The sequence below is a fragment of the Lynx rufus genome, unplaced genomic scaffold, assembly GCF_022079265.1.
Source record: "Lynx rufus isolate CCGP_SWC_20201006 ecotype Redwood Valley unplaced genomic scaffold, mLynRuf1.p SCAF_7, whole genome shotgun sequence".
Taxonomy (NCBI): Eukaryota; Metazoa; Chordata; class Mammalia; order Carnivora; family Felidae; genus Lynx; species Lynx rufus.
The window spans coordinates 116,414,798-116,435,398 of NW_025814889.1; the positions used below are offsets into that span (position 1 = coordinate 116,414,798).

The 20,601-nt window shown below is 37.1% G+C and overlaps 1 protein-coding gene across 1 annotated transcript in view; it reads right to left on the reverse strand.

Moving 5' to 3' along the window:
• Positions 1-1,398: 1,398 nt before the first annotated feature.
• Positions 1,399-20,601, reverse strand: part of FGD6 (FYVE, RhoGEF and PH domain containing 6) — a 114,190-nt gene continuing 94,987 nt past the window's right edge. The window contains exons 15-21 of the mRNA XM_047066232.1: positions 14,313-14,415; positions 13,683-13,829; positions 12,742-12,844; positions 10,725-10,852; positions 5,645-5,773; positions 4,723-4,871; positions 1,399-1,435 (exon numbers count right to left, since the gene is read on the reverse strand). Of these exons, the coding sequence (XP_046922188.1) occupies positions 1,399-1,435; positions 4,723-4,871; positions 5,645-5,773; positions 10,725-10,852; positions 12,742-12,844; positions 13,683-13,829; positions 14,313-14,415 (796 nt within the window). The remainder of the gene's footprint in view (positions 1,436-4,722; positions 4,872-5,644; positions 5,774-10,724; positions 10,853-12,741; positions 12,845-13,682; positions 13,830-14,312; positions 14,416-20,601) is intronic.

A 20,601-nucleotide genomic window follows, 5' to 3' on the forward strand; every position in this document is an offset into this window, starting at 1 on the left:
AGACTCTGGTGCTGGAACAAACAACATTCAAAAGGCTTCAGAAAGGCATTCAGTAATTCTCTTGATGAATGTAAATATCACACCGAATTAGGAAATCCTTTATATAAAAGCAGTAAGGAAAATTCCTGTGCCCTTTAAGATAATTTGTATTTAAAGTTCAGTCAATAAGTGTAAATTATGAACATCAAGAATGACTTTAATCACTGTGTGAATTTCATTTTTCAAACTCTATTCATCAACAATTTTATGTACAAAGCAGTTCACGTTAGTAGTAAGTGCACCAGAATTATGAATATAATTCTTTCCTAATGAGGTGCGCATTGGCAACTGGTTACAGAAATAAAGGATTTGTTTTAATTACCAGGGAGGACATAACACAAAGTAGTATTAAATAACCTTTAAAAAATGAATACAATTTCAGTAAACACTGGCTTAGAATATGTGCTTTTTTTTTTGATATGGTAATTCCAGTTCATTTTTTAAAGCACAATATTATAGGAAATGGAACATTTAGATGCAACCACCACCACTGACTTGGGCTCAGAACACTTATAATAGCAAAGGATATTGTGGAATATGATGCTTACCATGTTTTGCTTTAAAAAAATAATACAGTTATGTTTCTAGCTTTAAAAAAAGGATTAGACTTAATAGAAAGACCACAGAGTTAATTATTTGTATTCCTCTGCAAATGAAAACATCCTCTTTCCTACTACTCATAGCTCAGTTCAACGAAAACTTTCAGAATCTATCCCTTTGCTATAATTCCTTGATGATGTAACATTATCTCATGCCAAAAGAGGTATAACAGAAATACTCTAGATAATTTACTGGAATTTCATTTCACAGTTGCTGAGGTAGAAGTTGGCCACGTGTTTTTCCATTAAAAGATACAAAAATTCATCTAAGTTTATTGATTCAAAAACATACATTTTTTTTTCTATCAGCAGTTTTATAATAATTTCTAAACCAAACACTGCATGGAAATTTTCTCCTTGATGTGTATTTTTGTATTTACAAAGACTTATTACCTCAGGTGAGAATGTTACAATGAAACACTATAAACACATGGAGAAATCTGTGTCACAAACCGTTAATACAGTATACAGTATTAAGATAAGTTTTCTGGTTTCTAAAGAAAAGGTACTTTAGAATTCAGTGTGAGTCTCAGAAATAATTCTGACAAGTAAACATCAAAATTTAATAAATAACATACATGAAAAACCAAACATTCAAAAAAAACCCCTTATACCCAACAAAATAATTTCTAATATTTGATGAAGATTTTGGCTGGATTTTCTTGGCAGTGTTCATTTATATACAATCTTTGTACTGCATTTACTCCATTCGGATGAAATTCCACCACGTGAAATCACAGAAGAGATGAAACCAGTATCACTACAATATTGTGCCTTCCTGAAATGCTTCTATCCACCTATTGGTAAGAGAAATTTGTTAGAATTATAAAATGCAATCATCTGGTACACGTTAAGACAACATACATAATAGCTGTACCTGTGGATCCAATTACCCTGCCTGTATATTTAAGATCTTTCCTATACTATTGGGGTGCCTGGGTGGCTCAGTCAGGTGAGCAACCAACTTCGGCTTGGGTCATGATCTCGCATTTGGTCAGGCTCTGTGCTCACAGCTCAGAGCCTGGAGCCTGCTTTGGATTTTGTGTCTCTCTCTCTGCCCTTCTCCTGCTCACACTCTGTCTCTCTCAAGAATAAGTAAACAATTGGGAATGCAAGCTGGTGCAGCCCCTCTGGAAAACAGTATGGAGTTTCCTCAAAAAACTAAAAATAGAACTACCCTATGACCCAGCAATTGCACTACTAGGCATTTATCCACGGGATTACAGGGGTGCTGTTTCGAAGGGAGACATGCACCCCCATGTTTATAGCAGCACTATCAACAATAGCCAAAGTATGGGAAGAGCCCAAATATGTCCATCGATGGATGAATGGATAAAGAAAATGTGGGGTGTGTGTGTGTGTGTATACATATATACACACACATATATACATATGTACACATATATATGTGTATATATGTATACACACATGTATACACATACATATATGTATACACACATGTATATGTACATATGTATGTGTGTATATGTACATATACACACGTATATATGTATATACACATACATATACACACATGTATGTATATACATACATATACACATATGTATGTATACACATACATATGTTTGATCAAAATATGTGTATATATATGTATATATATGTATATACACATACATACATACATACATACATACATACAATGGAGTATTACTCGGCACTCAAAAAGAATGAAATCTTGCCATTTGCAACTACATGGATGGAAACTGGAGGGTATTATACTAAGTGAAATTAGTCAGAGAAAGACAAAAATCATATGACTTCACTCATGTGAGGACTTTAAGAGACAAAACAGATGAACATAAGGGAAGGGAAACAAAAATAATATAAAAACAGGGAGGGGGACAAAACATAAGAGACTCATAAATATGGAGAACAAACTGAGAGTTACTGGAGGGGTTGTGGGAGGGGGGATGGGCTAAATGGGTAAGGGGGACTAAGGAATCTACTCCTGAAATCATTGTTGCGCTATATGCTAACTAATTTGGATGTAAATTTAAAAAATAAAAGAATAAAAAAAGTAAAAAAAAATTTTTTTTTAAAGAAATAGACACTTAAATATAGAGAACAACCTGGGGGTTGGTTGAGGGGAGGTGGGTGGGGGGGGGATGGTTTAAATGGGTGATGGGTATTAAGGAAAGCATATGTAATGAGCCCTGGGTATTCTATGTAAGTGATGAATCAGCTAAATTCTACTACTGAAAGTAATATTACACTGTATGTGAATTAACTGAATTTAAATAAAAACTTGAAAAAAAAAAGATCTTTCCTATACTAAACTAGAATTCTGTTTATATGGAATTATACTTTATGTGGTAATATGGCCCAAAATCTGGCCTGACTTCCTTCTCTCTTAACTCCCTGGGGATCTGTAATTGAAACCTGTTTTAGTATTTTCAGTGAAAGAGAATCTATATCTGGTCTACTTCCAGTTGATCAAAATTTTGTATGCAATATAAAGTGTCTCAAAAAGAAAAAGAAGTGTGTCTCAGAGTTTCATAGAAGTCTTCCCAGAATTCATTAGTCTCAAAGTTTATCTGACAATACCCACAGTTTCAATTATTCAGAAGACACTTGGAGGTAGTCACTTTGTACCTCCCTAGGACTGTAATTGCTTCTGTGAACATCTAAAATCACTCAGTTAATAGAAGCAGCCTATAACAGATATAGCTCAAATTTCAAGGACAGAATTTTCAAAAATTTAAATGCAAATGGCATGTTATATCATGATAAAGAGACTTTTAAGAAGTTAAAAATTTTCATTAAAATTAACACATTTTAATATTCTATACTATGCAAAAAAACCCCATTACATTAGTGACTTCAAAGAGAAACTTGTAATTTATCCTGTATTAATTCTCAATTACAAGAGGGCAGATTCCCTTTACTTAACTACATTCAATTGTCTTAAGGTTTTTCTACCTTGTTGACTTAATGATATAAACAAAAGATGTATATTCAAAAGCAATAATTTTTATCAGTTTGATGATGAATACAGATAAAAATCATGAGAAGTGTAATACCTAACAGAATATTAGAGCAATTACTCTTTTACCCAAGTAGTTTTTACAGAAAAAATAATGGTTAAGTGACAATTTTAAATATTCTTCAATTCAAAAAAATTTATTTATAGTAATAGATATACATAGTAGATGTCCTAACATAGACTGGAAAAAAGAAAAAAGTGTTCCAGAGTATTTGCAACATTGTACCTGATTAATATGCAAGAGCATATGCAATTCTGGTACATTAATTCTAACTGCATTAAGAAAAGATAAGCCTTGCTGACTTAAAGCATTCTTTTTTTATCTGCATGCACCGTTTTAAGCCTATGGAGAAAACATAAGCACATCTTAGTGAAAACAAAAACATGTAACGTGTGAGACCAAAATAAAAATCAAGTGAAAGATTTGGTTAAAGGTTATCTGCTCTATTTTGTTTACAAAGGACCTGGGTTCCACAGAGATATGCTTCTCTATGTCAAACCACGTCACGACATCAAAACAAATGTTCTTGTTGGAATTTTGAAGAGATTGTTTAAAAACCTTTACCATCTAAAATGATATCCATTTCCTTTTACTCAGTTATTGGGAACAGCATGGGAGCCTCTTAATGTGTTTGACCTTTTTCCCAAAGAAGTAAGTTAGCAAGCAGCTGTTTAAACTCCTGCTGTTCCATGGCACAATTGAGTCACTGGATTGCCAAAGTCCTGGAATGTTTCAAGAGATGATCCTCACCCTCACTGAAGGAGAGGTCAAATGCCTCGGCTTCCTTTCCTTGCAGCAGAGCAGTTTCATGCTGCTTCCTCAGAGGTCAGTATAGACAAAATATTTTGGACAGAACTACCTATTTTCTTTTCCCCTCTGCCTCCTGAAAATATTCCAGATCCTCTTGCTTGTCCTTAAAACAATTCTAAAGAGTTTGAAAAATATGTTAAATCTTCCTAATTTGGATCTTGGATTTAAATTCTTAATTGTCCCCATGCATGAAAGTAGGTTATTTTAAAATCAATCATGTAACAACTTGAAACTCATGTATAAAAGAAAAATATGCCTAAATTACTTACTTCTGAGCTGAGTGAGCATCATCTGCTTTGAACAAATAAAATAACATGTTTTTGTGCAGCAACTGGAACACTCTAGACTCTGAATTCTCATCTTTGACTTGAGTGACAGTGAATCCTAGTAAAGGCTGACTCTCCAAAGCTGCCACATCCTAATTTAAAAAGACACAAAGGGAGATGGGACTTTAAATTGATACAAAATTCAGATTTGCAAACTCTTAAAACTATACAGCTTTAATTTTATATGCACACTATATAGAAAACAATGATAATTCTAACAACTTACTTACTTTTCACTTATTCAACAATATTAAGATGTCCCCCCACCCCTGAAGCTACCCCATGAGCCAGACACTGTGCTAAACAGTTTTCCTTGGGTTCACACTCATCTAAGTTCACATATTTCCCCACAACCATGGGAGGCAATTATATTACTTTCATTTTATGGATGCAGAAAACAAGCTCAGAAAGAAAAGTGATTTACCCGGTCCCACTAAGGAAAAGCTTGGCTCTTAGAGCAGTGGTTTTTATAGCCAGCCAGGAATTGTTTCTAACCCAAACAAAGTCTATCTTATCGAAGTTTGAAGCCTGATCAATACAATCTGGGGATAGTCAAGGGACTGTCTTCCATGAGAGCTTGGCAGAAAGGGTAAGAACCTTTGCCTTTAATGAAGTTGTTAGTAGTCACATGACACCAAAAAAAGTTACATCTTAATACTATGGAAAATTCCTAACATTTTTTGAGTAAGAGCTCTAGGACATTGTTGACATTAAAGGTAACAGCGAAAAGAATCTCCCCTTCCAAAAGCAATGCAAAACAAAAAAATACACAAAACGAATAGATCAAACAAATATTGTGATTATTTCTAATTGGCATTATAAAACCAGACTCCCAAATAATTCATCTTTAGATTTCAGATCTTACCTCACTTGCAGCATATGTATACAGCACTTTATTTTTTATGACAAACCACAAGTGTTTCCAGGGTTTTTTATTGCCCTTTGATCTGTACAAATAGCCACTCATGGAAGAATCTTCTGTATTTGCTGATACCTAGTAAGTAAACCCCATACATAGTTTAATGGTTTTCAGACAGCAACAAAATGTAAAGTAACAAAACTGCTTTTGATCATTGGTGCTGAAAGCAATAACCATAATACTATAATGCTTCAGAATGAAATTGTTCACGTTCAAAGTCTGCTACTGTACAAATTGAATACTGCCATTACCATGGGCATAAAAACCCCTTTCGTTTAGAAGCAATTCCAGCATTCTGCTTGGTTTAATTGTGCTTCCATGTATGTATTTCTTTGTGGTGCCACCTGTGTTTTCCTGGTTTCCAGAAGAAGAAAAATAATTCTAAAGATCAGAAATGCTTTTTGAAAGCTGCATTTTTGGGAACCGTGTATGTTGTTCTTCGTATTTTGCAATGTTAGGGAAAATTACTTAAACCTTTAACTCTTTCTGAAATAGCTTTTTGGACTTATAAAAACTGTATTAGGGGCGCCTGAGCGGCTCAGGTCATGATCTCACAATTTGTGAGATCGAGCCCCATGTCAGATTCTGCACAGACAGCACGGAGCTGGCTTAGGTTTTTCTCTCTCCCTCGCTCTCTGCCTCTCCCCCACCTAGACTCCCTCTCTCTCTTTCTCTCAAAATAAATAAATAATTAAAAAAAATAATAAAGTTTATATTAAACAATAATATTTGATACAATTCATACATGATTAAAGGCAGACTTTAAAAATTCATAGAATCCACTTGTATTTGTTTTCTGTTGTCACATACAAATTACCACCAACTTAGTGGGTTAAAACAACATACATGAGTTGTCTCAGGAGTCCGGGCACAGCTTAGCTGGGATCCCTGTAGGGCCCCAGTCAAGGTGTTGGCCAGCACCAGAGTTCTCATCTGACAGCTGACGAGGGAAGGGTCTACTTCCAAGTGGATTCAGGTTTTTAGCAGTATTCATTTCCTTTAAGTTATGAAACTGAGGGCCCTGGCCTCTTGCTGGCTTTTGCCTGGGGCTCATCCTCATTTCCATGCCACACAAGCCTCCCAAGACAACTACTTACTTCTTCAAAGCCCGCATGAGAGAAAGTCTCTAGAGCCCATCTACAGCAATATGGAGTCTTCCATAACATAACATAATCATGGGAGTGACATGCCATCATCTTCCCCATATTCTGTTGGTTCAGAGCAAGTCACAGGTCCTTGCCCCACACAACGGGGAGGAGACTGTACAAAAGTGTAACCATCAGAGGAAGGGATCATGGAACCACCTTAAAAGTCTGCTCACCATTCTACTAATAACACAATTCCTAAATTTGGTCTTATATTTCTCTCTTGTTCCTATGTTAAAAACAAAAGTTTCAACTGCCAGATTACAATCATTGAAACCTTACTACCTTTTGGCCTAGAGATTAAAACATTTTCATCCTTTTATGAAGCAAACTAAGTTTTGCTCAGACCAAAATTTGAGGATCAGAAACTGATCCTTAAAATCACCATAAATAATAGAATTTCCATTTACCTCTCTGTTAATACAGTTTTGTTTTTTAATGTTTATTTAATTTGAGAGAGCATGCATGCAAGCGGGGGAGGGGCAGAGAGAATCCCAAGCAGGCTCCATGGGATCTCACAAATTGTGAGATGTGACCTGAGCTGAAACCAAGCCACCCAGGTGTCCCAGCTAGTGGGAACTTTAATATTAAGTGCAAACAAATTTATATAAAAAAATAACATCCTTGTAGAAGATTACAAATAATTTTTTTTCAATTAGAATGTCTATGTTCAAATGAAATTTTGCTGGAAATGTAGTTATATTGGGATGCTACTATGTACTTAAGTGTTACTATCATTGCTCAAAATATTTTGTATGTTCCTTTTTTGGAATATTCTTAAATTAGTTTTTTAGCTATGAAAGAATACCAATCACAATCCTGAGTCGAGAATAGTCCTCTATTATCTTTTTAAAAATAAAATTGGTCTTAACCAAATTAATCATATGACTCATAAAACTTTCCAACGAGATATATATATATATATATATATATATATATATATATATATATATTTATTTTTTTAAGTTTATTTATTTTGAGAGAAAGAGAGAGAAAGACAGCACAAATGGGAGAAGGGCAGAGAGAAGGAGACACAGAATCCCAAGCAGGCTACTCAACATCAGTGCAGAGCCCGATACAGGGCTTGAACTCACGAACTCTGAGATCACGACCTGAGCCAAGATCAAGAGTTGGATGCTTAACCAAATGCACCACCCAGGCACCCCTGATTTGATTATTTAAAACATAAATCAAATCTAACTCAAGAGACATAGCCTGCCATTACTGAGGGTACTGAGAATCTGAATGTAATTCTAAAATAATGAGTTTCTGAAAATGTATTGAACATTTACTGGAATAAAAACACTTCCCAATCCTTAAAAAGTTAAACATAAAATTATCATGTGACCAAGCAATTCCACTCCTAGGTGTATAACTAAGACAAATGATATTTATAATAACCCAAAGGCAGAAACAACCCAGATGTCTATTAACAGATGAATGGATAAATTCTGATACATACATACAATGGAGTATTATTCAGATATAAAAAGAAACAAAGTACTAATAATGCTATATAACTTAGCTTCTAAAATATTGTACTAAGTGAAAATAGCCAGATACAAAAGGTCACATATTGTAGAATTCCTTTTTTTTTTAATGTTTATTCATTTTTGAGAGACAGAGAGAGAGAGACAGAGCATGAGTGGGGAAGGGGAAGAGAAAGAGGGAGACACAGAATTCGAAGCAGGCTCCAGGCTCTGAAATGTCAGCACAGAGCCTGACGCGGGGCTCGAACTCACTAACTGTGAGATCATGACCTGAGCCGAAGTCGGATGCTCAACCGACTGAGCCACACAGGTGGCCCTGCAGGATTCCTTTTATATGAGATATCTAGAATAGGCATAGAGACAGAGAGCAGATTAGTGGTTACCAGAGAGGGTGGAGAGAAGGGACAAGGGGTTGATTATTTAATTGATACAGGGTGTTTTTATGGGGCGATGAAAAAGTTTTGAAACTAGAGCAATATGGTGGTTGCACAATATCGTGAATACACTAAATATCAATGAATTGTATTGCTTTATTTTTTTTAAAAAAAGATTTTATTTATTTTTAAAGTAAACTCTACATCCAATGTGGGGCTCAAACTTATGACCCCAAGATCAAGAGTTGCAGGCTCTACCGACTGAACCAGCCAGGTGCCCCTGAATTGTATACTTTAAATGGTTAATTATAAATTAGGTGAATTTCAACTCAATTACAGATAAAAAGACAAAAACTACAGCTTCCCAAGTACAACACTTGTACTTTTATAGCACTTAATCAGATAAATTAATTTTCCCAGTTTGATTTCAAAGGAGCAAAGCAGTGGTTCTCAAACTTTAGCATACACCTGAATCACAGAGAATGCTTATTGAAATTTCTGATTCTGTAGACCTTGGGTGGGGCCTAAAAATATCCATTCCTAGTAAGTTTCCATGTGGTGCTGATGTGCTGCTCTGGAGGACACTTTGAGGACCAGTGGAGTAAAGGAAGAAATGGCTGCAGTCAGGAAGTAGAGGTTTGACAGCAGAAGGTCTGTTTGTATGGCTGGTTGGAAAGATACACAAAATGGGGTTGGAGTTAGGCTGGCTCTAGTCAAGAGCAGAAAGAGTTTTGCAACCAGTCCTGTAGAGTTTAGACTGACAAGGGGAGCAAGTGTAACTTGTACAGTAACAACTGTATCTATAAATTGTGACATCAGCATGGAAAGGCAAACAGTTATTGAGAACTGAAAATTACTTCAGTTTGTTAAGAACCTTAAAGTTCTGAAAGTCAGTTTAGATTTAGGAACTGAGTGATGGAAAGGATAGTTGAGAGTACTAAATCCCCTTAACTAGGGTGGCTCAGTCGGTTGAGCATCTGACCTCAGCTCAGGTCACGATCACACAGTTCTTGAGTTCAAGCACAGAGCCCACTTTGGATCCTCTGTTTCCCCCTCTCTCTGCCCCTTTCCCGCTTGTGCTCTCTCTCTCTCAAAAGTAAATAAATATTAAAAAATAAATAAATCATCTTAAGTAGTTTAAGAAACTTGGCAATTAGAACTTTAAGTCCTAGTCTTACTATTTCATGAGATTGGCTATAAATCATTTCCTAGTGTTTTAACTGCCATGATGGAATACATTCAACTTTACATAAAGAACACAATCTTGGTCAAATTTTTATAGTTGTCTGCTTCCACATTCCACAGAACACCTCCAGAGTATCCAAGGAAGAGAACAAAATTCAAAATTCTGCTGGCCAAAAAACTGTCCGGAAGTGGAACTAATTAATAAACTAATCAAAATGGTGATAGATATGCAGTGCTGTGTGTTACATGACACTGGCTGACTGAACACTTGAATTTGAGGAGATGGGATAGGATATTGGTGATGCCTGTGGATTACACCACTGGCAGTCTAACTGTGTAGACAGACTATCCTAACTTTTTAAAGTTTTTTTTTTTTAAGTTTTTTTTTTTAAAGTTTTCTTTTAAGTTGAAAGGAAAGACAATTTACTATCAGTGCAGCTGTATATAGCCAACGAATCCTTACAAATAACAAACTGTGCAGATCAGGAAATGCTAATAAAACACCCCAAATATTCTATAGACTCTTCCCTCTGGTAAGGGTTTTCCTCAAAGTAATTTTAAAAATTCACATGTGTCTAAATTATCTTTTACTTTCTATCATTGCTATAAAATGTTCTCCAAACCTTTCAACTGCCATTTTCTAAATGACTCAGGTCATATGGGAGACCAAGCAAGAGAGTGAGGCATCAGCCACATCCATCACCAGTATTAAAATGCCATGTCTTAATAGTAGTGGGAAATGACATCTTCCTTTATGAAAGAAAAACAGTGTATTATATGCATATGAATAATTCAGCCTGTATCAGGTTGCAAGTTTAATGGAAACACTTACTTCCTTGAGAGCAGCTGGGATTTTTTTCTGTTTCCTCCCTGATGGAATACTATGTAAGACTGATGATAAGGCACTTGAAGGAGATTTGTGATTTCCAGGAGATCCAATCTTAGGAGAATGCTGGTGATCTAAAACAAATCAGATGCACTCATGTAGCCAATGGTAAGCATTTTGCAATTCAAGTTAATTCATATCAATAAACACTGTTGCATAAAATATCCATGGAAGGATACTTGAGAAACTGAGGACACTGAGACCCCTGGGAAAAAAAAGATGGCTGGCTGCAAGCTGAGTGGGAGAAAGACTTTCTACTGTCTAGGAATTTAAGCTTTTTCAGGTGTGAACCATGGTAAAGGAATACCCTTTTGTGCCTTCACAATTCTGAAACATGTTAATATACTACTTAATGTACTAACCATGTCAATGTACTAACTGAAATTAATTCTATAAATTTTCTTTAATGTTTACTTTTGAGAGAGAGGAACAGAGTGGGTATGGGGGAGTGGCAGAGAGAAAAGGAGACACAGAATCCCGAGCAGGCTCCAGGCTCTGAGCTGTCAGCACAGAGCCCAACACGGGGCTCAAACTCACAAACCGTGAGATCATGACCTGAGCCGAAGTTGGACACTTAACCAACTGAGCCACCTAGGTGCCCCCTAAACTAATTCCATAAACTTCTGAAAAAAAGCTCCTGACTTAAAAAAAACCCCGACAACCTAAAAGCACTGTTTAGTATTGAGATATGTTGAAATAAGAATATTATAATGAACAAAATGCTAGAAAGGGGGCTATAAGACAAGATAAGGAAGCCATTATATTTGACTGTAGAAGTTCAGTGAAAGCTGGGAAGAGAGTAAGATGTTTGAGTTGGCCATTAAGGTATAAGTATGAGTTTGCCAAGTCAAAAAGAGGAGGAAAAACACTCCCTGAAGGCAGCATAAGCAAAAGCAGAGGTATGAAATTAGATCATCTATTTGGAGAATAATAAAGCTGAGGAAAAAAAAAGGCTGGTTCTAAGGAACATGGACTGTTGTTTAAGTCATGGGAAATTAATGGTCTTTTAAGCTGGGAAGTGACATGAGCAGATTGAATTTAGGAAAAAAAAAATCTGGCAGCAGGAAGGAAGAAGGATTTGCAGCAGAAAACCTGTTAGGAAACTATTACAGTAGACCAGATGAAAGATAGGGCTGAAATGAAGGACAACCTTTTTGCAATTTAGATCCTATAGGTTTCAGGAATTTAACCAAATCTCTCTTTTCAAAATGTAGACCTGAGCAGTCCTGCTAGCTGCATTCATCTTAACTGTGGGAACGGATACCTGCAAATAATGAGTAGGCAGATATGAGTTATCATTTTGTATTTGGAGAAAAGCTGAACATGTAGATATACCACAGAATCTCACCAAATCAGTCCAAGTGGTTAGAAATAAACTAACAAAGTGCCACCTACTTTATTTCCATAGAGAATTATTTTACAGATAGACAAAAATGATTTGTTAATGAGCAGGCAGTTGTAAAACTGAAAACTTCAAAACTACTTGAAAGTTAAAGTTCCCTTGTAACTGTTTTAATGCATTTCATCCTGTAATTGCATTTCTACAATTAGTATTCTAGGAGTTAAGAAAGCTTAATTGAATTAAGAAAGCAAAATTCTTTTTTAATTTTTAATTTTACTTTTGAGAGAAAGAGAAAGAGAGCGAGTACACATGCATGCACAGGTGTAGGTGGGGGAGGGGCAGAAAGAGAGAGGGAGACACAGAATCCGAAGCAGAATCCAGGCTCTGAGCTGTCAGCACAGAGCCCAGTGCAGGGCTCGAACCCACGAACGTGAGGTCATGACCTGCGCAGAAGACGCTCAACCAACTGAGCCACCCAGGTGTCCCAAGAAAGCAAAATTCTTAATATTTTGAGATGAGTATCACCAACCATCTTGCTCACTTGTCTAAGATGATTCTTTCGGAAGGTTGTTTGAAAGCATCTGGGAATAAAGGAATTTGTTAAATCAACTTATATATTACCTAGTTTCTGCAGTTCTTGGAAACAATGTTCACATACTCTTGCTGGTTGATTTTTCAGGTAATCTAAACCATACTTATTTGATGAACAAGCTTGGCATACAATCTGAAAACACATTGGAATTATTTCATTTAGAATAACAGTATCAAACCATCTAGTTTGCTACAATTTATAATGCTGTCTACCTATAGTATTTTCTAAACCTTTTCACAACCACTGACTCTCAATTACACTGCTACGGAGTTCAGGCCCGTAGTGAACTCACACACTGGAAGATGAAGAGGCCACAGATTATTATGACTGTGTGCTAAGTCCATAAAATAAAATGCTAACAGTGTTAATGTGTGCAAAATATTTGGAACCATGTATGGCAAGCACTAAGTCCTCTGGTAGCCATATTTGTCATCATCGACATTGCCCCTGTCATCATTCCTGCTGTAACCACAATCATGTCTGCTGCACTTCTACCAAGCATTTGGCCCTGTACGAAATGCTCTCGAAACAGACCTTGTTTAATCTTCACGGTAACTCTCTGACGTCATTGCCACTTATGCTCATTTTACTAATGAGGCCATGAAGGTCTAGAAACGTCACTGGTGATAACTTCAATACTTAAAGTATCTCTATTAAATGCTTAATACTTAAATAATATCTCTATTAAATACTTAGTATCTATGTAGTTTAAACAAATATCAGTAAATATGGGAGTCTATTTAACTGTGAATTTTATTTTAGTGAAAATTATCTATCATTGACATTCTACAATAACCTTGGTAGACAGGGTAACGACTGACCTATGCCTAAATATTTAGAGAAAGTATCATCCATGATTCAGTATCTTTTTTCCCCCTGCCATGATTTACAAGAGGAAATATGCTTCCTCACTATGTACAGCCTGGAGCTATAAAAATTCACAACGGAGATGGGTGTCATCTTCTCCAACCTTTCCGCAGGCCCGGCAGTGGTGTCGTCGCCAGGTCAGAGTAAATTCACTTGTGCAGATCATACACATTGTGGCTCTGGTATCAGGGATCCAGATGGGAGCCTTTGATCCAAGAGGACTAACTTCCTCTTTATTTTCTGCATCAGCCTGGGGAAGAACAACTTTTCATTATCTCTATGCACATTGAGTGCTATAGATTCAAGTCTTTTTTTTGGGGGGGGGGGAGGGGCAATGCTGATGGAATTATCAAGGATGTGGGACAAATCATGGGCCATTATATTTTTCATGTTCTCAGGATACTAAGATTAGCTATATTCTAATAATCCTTTAATGCAAAATTAATTTAAAAAGACGTCTGTGGTAGTGCCATGACAGCTGATTAGTTTCTTCCTTAAATTATGTTATTTCCCAAATTTTTTACAATGAAGTTTTACAACCAGAAAAAATAAAATGTGCTGCATGTTATCACAGACTTAGTTAGACATTAATAGGATATTTAGTTCTGAAATTATACACACACATGTATCTTTCTGTGAAACGCATGTTGCTTTTCTAAACCCCTAGAAAAGTTTAAGGCAAAAACTGTTTGAAATGCACTGAAAAAAAAAAATAAGAAGGAAAAGACAATACCTCATCAAGACTCCTACTAGGACAGAATGTGATTCTTTTTTTGGCATACTCTTCTATTGACCTGGAAATCGCTTCTAGCCATTCATCCCTTTCTGTGGCAGAACTGTTGGGGGCAAAAGAAGGTTCCATCAACCAAATGTCAGTGTTTATTCTTTGCCTTCTTCTTACTTCTTTTCCTTCTGCCATGGCGACAGATTCCACTACCCTCCAACAATGCTAGTGGCGGGCAGCAGCTCGGAGATTTTTTTGCACAAATAATCAGAGCAGGCATTACAGCACACATGGCATTTTACCAAACACGATGTTTTTTTTCTTCCCCAATGTACTGCTTTATACTTTTGAAGTCTCTTAAATTTGGAAGTTTTTTTGCTTGGCTTAAAAGCTAGTCATACAATTAATAATTAGGGTTATTTCCATAACCTGAGATATTATCCTAGAATTTAAAATTTTTCCAAGAAATCAAGTTTCAAATCCAAACTTATAGCATAGCATACTAGCTATTTTTAGGTTATTAATTACTAAAAATTTCTACAAAGGACAATGGAGTAAAGGAAACATGTATCTGGCATCATAAACAAATGTTTAGGAAGCGTTAACAAGGAAAATAGACTGTAGTTGTTGTTAGGGCTCCCCTAAACTCTTCATGTTTTTTGTTTCTACCCTCAGGTCATCAGGAGCCACAGGATTCAAATCTAGACAGAAATGGGCCAAACAGGGGGAAAGCTTGTTCAGAAAAAGGCATTCTCGTTCTGCTTTTTTTGCAACTACACCTCCTCCAAAAAACTCTGATGAGTGGCATTAGCACATTTAGTTTTGTATACTCAAGAGTGAGAGGCACATTTTAGGTAGTGCGTGTGTGTGTATACATAATAATCTCTCAAAATAAAATCTACCATTATAATGGGAATGGGACTGTGTAAGGAAAGGTGTGTTTTAGAGAGGCATATGAAGTATGTATATAGGAGTAAAATGACCTGATATCTGCAATCTGCTTTGAAATACTTTAGGAAAAAAAATTTGTGGCAGAATCTGGATAAGATTTGAATCTGGGTGAGTGAATATGGAGTTTCATTGTATTATTCACTCTAATTTTAAGAATATTTGAGCTTTTAATTTAAAGTTTATTTATTTATTTTGAGAGGTAGTGCGCGCATGCACATGAAAGGCAGCAGGGGAAGGGCAGAGAGAGAGAGAGAGAGAGAGAGAGAGAGAATCCCAAGCAGGCATCGCCTGGCTCCATTTCATAAACTGAGATCATGGCCTGGGCCAAAATGAAGAGTCAGATGCTTAACTGACTGAGCCACCCACACGCTCCTAAATAATGTTTTTATAATGAAAAATCCCATTATGCAAATGGTATGAATGGGCATATTCTGTTGTATTTTGCTGAGCACAGAGCCAAGTCAAGGAGATACTAAAAAATCACTCACCTTCCCCATAATAATTATACTCAGAAATGCACCTTCCTACTAAATGGCTTAAGTGTCATTTAGAATATACACTCACATGGTTATTAAAAAGTAGAAATCCACTTTTAAAAATAAAAATTTAAAACCAGTATGGTTCTCAAATTTTCATTATATATCAGGAATAAAATAAAATAGAATAGCTCTTATTTCTCTAATCCAAACAAAACTTGCCTCACTTACCTCTACTGCTCTACCATTACTGCCCCAGCTAGCTGCCATTTACTTAATGGTTACTACATGCCAGCCAACTGTGCTAAATGCTTTGCAAATGTCATTATATCTCACCCTCAGAGCTACCCCATGGACTATATTACTGGATCTTACACTCCTTGTCCCCAACCCCATCACTCCCACCAATCAGCATCATTTACAGATAAGCAGTCTGAGGATTTGAAATGTTAGGCAATTTTCTTTAGCCAACAACATGACTTGGTATCAGACCCAAGTGTGGCTAAAGATTGAACCCTTCACCACCATGCCATTCATCTCTGTTCTCTGAACTAAGCTCTGAAAATACATGCTCAAGATTCCAAGGAAACATTCATAGAATCTTACTGTCCCTCCTTTTCTCTTCCCTTCCTCTACTTTTTAGTGGAAGAGGTAAGAGAAAGTAGAGAGGCAGATGGCTAATTTGAGCTTTGCCGTCTGATTTTTCTGGAGCCCTGGGAGCATGTGGAATGTGATTTGACTGTGCAAATCATGTCACATATGCTGTTCTTTCATTTAATCATTCCTGGCTCTCTCTTGTGTGGGGATCTGCCAAAACAATGTTTACCAGCTCTTGATAACACATTTTTCACAGACCACACACATTTGTCTGCAGTACTGAGTAGAGACATTCTAGCCCTTCTTTTGTAACATGGTTAGCAGAAGAATCAGCATCTTCCTCAGTTAAACCAACTTAAAATGCAGTTAAACCAAGTATTCTTTTCTTTATGGAATGTGCCTATTACCTAGAAAGCAAATTTGTATTAAACAAGCACATTCTCCCATTGACTGGGATGAATTTCCAAAGGGAAAAACCTCCAATAGAAGAGATTTCAGGTATGTTAAGATCTTGCCATGCTATCTAGTACCTGTGTAACTGTGGAATGCTATTCCAGCGTCTAAAGTCCACATCACTTCATTTCAATTAATCTGAGTAGCATTTAGCAGGAGCCTGCTGAAGGCCAGGTACTAAGCTATGAACTTACATAGCATACAAAACACACACTTGTAAGGGCTCATATCTAATTAATTGAGTTGAGACATAAAAACAAGTAATTACCACATTATACAATAAAGGCAAAGTAGATGAGTAACATAGAAGCAGTAAACTACCTTATTCAGGTAGCAGGAAGGCTCTACAGAGGTGATGACTAAGTTAGGACTAGAAGAATTTAGGCGTCGACATAAACTCTGCAGTGTCTCTGTGCATCCTCATTTGCCCTCCTAGCTTTGCTTATCTTCTCTAAGCTGATGACTCCCAAATATATGCCAAGTCTGGGCCCCCTTCTGACCTCCAGATCCTTACAGACACTGTCTCATTGATGGCTCCGTCTTGATGATTGATAGGCACCTCACATTCAACATGCACCTCTGAAACTATATTCCTGATTGTTCCCCCAAAGCTGCTTTTCTCCCAGTGTTCCTTAACACAGGGAATGACACCACTATCCGACACAGTGTGCAAGCTGAAGACTCACTCTTAATGCCTCTCTCTCTCAATCCCCATGTCCACTTAATCACTTTACTTCCCCTCCCAAACCATTCTCCACCCAGCAACCAACTTTTAAAAAGGCCAATCTGATCACATCAATCCCTAGTACAAACTTTTCGGTGGTTCATCATCCCCTAGTACAAGCTTTTCGGCTCAAGACCCAAATCCACAAGCTCTTTCCCCTGTCCCTCCAGGCTTACCTTTGATCACTCTCCCCCTCATTCTCTATTTTCATGCCATTCTGGTCTTTCAGTTCTTTGAATATGCCATGCCCCTTTCCACCTCAGCACCTTTGTACACATTATTCCTAATGAGAGCCTCCTTTCCCCTTTGCCTTGCTATCCAACTCCTACTTACCCTTCATAACTGGGTGGACACAGCAGGTCTTTCAGGAAGCTAACCTTGACTTCCCTTTCTCTACTAAAATTAGTTCAAGTTTCCTTGTTTTACAGCCTCATAGCATCTGGTAGTTTTCCTGTGCAATACTTAATCATAATAATAACTGATTGTGTTGACATTTTGTTAAGTGTATGTCTTCCCTAACGGACTGCAAGTTCAGGAAAGGAAGGGCCCTTTTAATTCTCCACTGTATCCTGATGCTTAAAACACTGCCTGGCCCAGGGAAGAGGCTCCATATTACTTGCTGAATGAGGGAATGAATTCCAGGCGGAAGCAGCTGCCTGTGCAAGGCAAAAGGATGTGAGGTAGGCTGGCATGCATGGAGAATACGTAGATCCATCTGGCAGAACATGCCATGTTTTGGTGGGGGTGGAGACAGGGAGAATGGATGGAAATCAGGCTGGTGAGGTAGACAGGAACCAGATCACAGGAGACCTTCTCAACTCCTTCCTACATGTTACAGAGTACCCAGCTCTCTGTGGTTGGGGGAACTCAGAAGAAGAGCATGGTACACTGGTGGCATTCAGTATGTGTCAGTTCTCCTTCCCCCAGGCCACCTTAATCCTTCCTTGGAGACTTACTTTCCCCTTACCTAGAACTTTCCAGTTTATCATTTCTCCTGCATAACCCACATTCAATTCATCAATAATCCTATTAACTCTGATTCTGAGCATTTCTACCATTCTAGTACAAGAAAGCATCATCTAGTTTCCTGCCTGGTCTCCCAACTTCTACACTAGACTACAATGGTTTATCTTCCACAAAGAAGCCGGTGTCCTCTTTTTAAAATATACATTAGATCATACCAACTCTTAGCTTAAGACACTCGGATGGTTTCCCATCACACTTAAAAATCCAATGACCTTATTAAGTTTTAAGATGCCCAAAGAAAGATTTACTATCATTTCCTGAACAATTTCATTTTTATTTATTTTTTAATGTTTATTTATTTTTGAGAGAGAGAGAAAGAGACAGAGTGTGAGCAGGGGAGGGGCAGAGAGAGAGGGAGACACAGAATCTGAAGCAGGCTCCAGACTCTGAGCTGTTAGCACAGAGCCTGATGTGGGGATCAAACTCAAGGGGCCTGAACTCACGAACCACGAGATCATGATCTGAGCCGAAGTCGGATGCTTAACCGACTGAGCCACATAGGCACCCCAACAATTTTTAATAAAATAGAATTTTGTTTTCACCAAAGCGTGTATGTGTATGTGTATGTGTATGTGTATGTGTATGTGTATGTGTATGTGTATGTGTGTGTGTATATTATATATATATATATGCACATGTATACATGGGCATATATATATATGTATATATTTAATTTTAGAGAGAGAGCATGGGTACAAGTGGGAGGGAGGGGGTGGAGAGAAAGAATCTTAAAGTAGATTCCATGCTCAACGTGGAGGGAGCCTGATGTGCGGCTCAATTCCACGACCCTGGGATCAGGACCTGAGCTAAAATCAAGAGTTGGATACTCAACCATCTGTCATCCAGGCACCCCAACCAAAGCAGATTTTTCCTTAGGATATTAAGTGTAACTGAAAACTTGACTTTCCTGTAGGTAAAATTTCTCTGGATATTTGAAAATAAGTTTCTTGATTTTAAGAACCAGGCTTAAGTATTTGTCAGGAGCCTGTTGCATAGGGATGTGATGTTCTTTGCACTTTTGTTCAAACTCAAACTCAAACTCAAACTCAAAAACAAAAAAATCCCAAACAAACAAAAGTCACAGTTCCAGGTGATCAAGAGTTTACCATCACTTTCCAAGTATTAATCTGGAGGATGCTTCAGGTACCACCTCCGCCCCAACACCCACCCTGAAACTGCTTGCTCTGGTGGGTAGCTGGGAAGCATGTCACAAAATCCTGGACAAACCCTCTCTCTCTTCTGTCATCCTTAGATCTAGTGTCAGGCAGCAGTGGTCATTCCATCTCAGAAGGGTGACAATGACCCAGGGGGTTGTTCTTGTGGTCCTGATTATGGGAAGTCAGACATCTGGTCTGAATCTTTGATATCCATAGACATAGGATATAACCATATAATGGTTAAAAACATGATTTTCAGTGTCAGATATACCTAGGTTAAAATTTCAGCTTAACTGCTTATTAGTTCTATAATCTTGGATGTGTTATTTAACCTGAGTCTGCATTTTTCTCATCTGGAAGGTCAAGACAACAACACCTACTCCACTAGTTATAATGGAAATTAAAAGAGAAAATAAATATAAAAGTTTAGCATTGTGCCTAGTGTAGAGAAATAAATGGTTCCAGTTAGAACGCTCGCTGCTGGTGTCTCTTCCTGCACCAGCCAAATCCTGCCAAACATCCACTTCTGCCACTTGGCCAGTAACTCAGTAATGTACATGTACGAGTCATACAACTTCTGGTTTCCTTGGCACTTGATTTAAATAGTGGTTAATATTTTTTGATTTGCACATAAGTCACTGCAGGTTCAAGTGTGAAACAATGTGGTATCATAAATAAACAACAGATTTAAAAGTAAAAAATTTTCATTTGTATTCTGCCCTTGCCAGCTATGTATTGTTTTTTTTTAGTGTTTATTTATTTATTTAGATTTTTTAAAATTTTTTTTAACGTTTATTTTTTTTTAAATTTTTTTTTTCAACGTTTATTTATTTTTTTTTGGGACAGAGAGAGACAGAGCATGAACGGGGGAGGGGCAGAGAGAGAGGGAGACACAGAATCGGAAACAGGCTCCA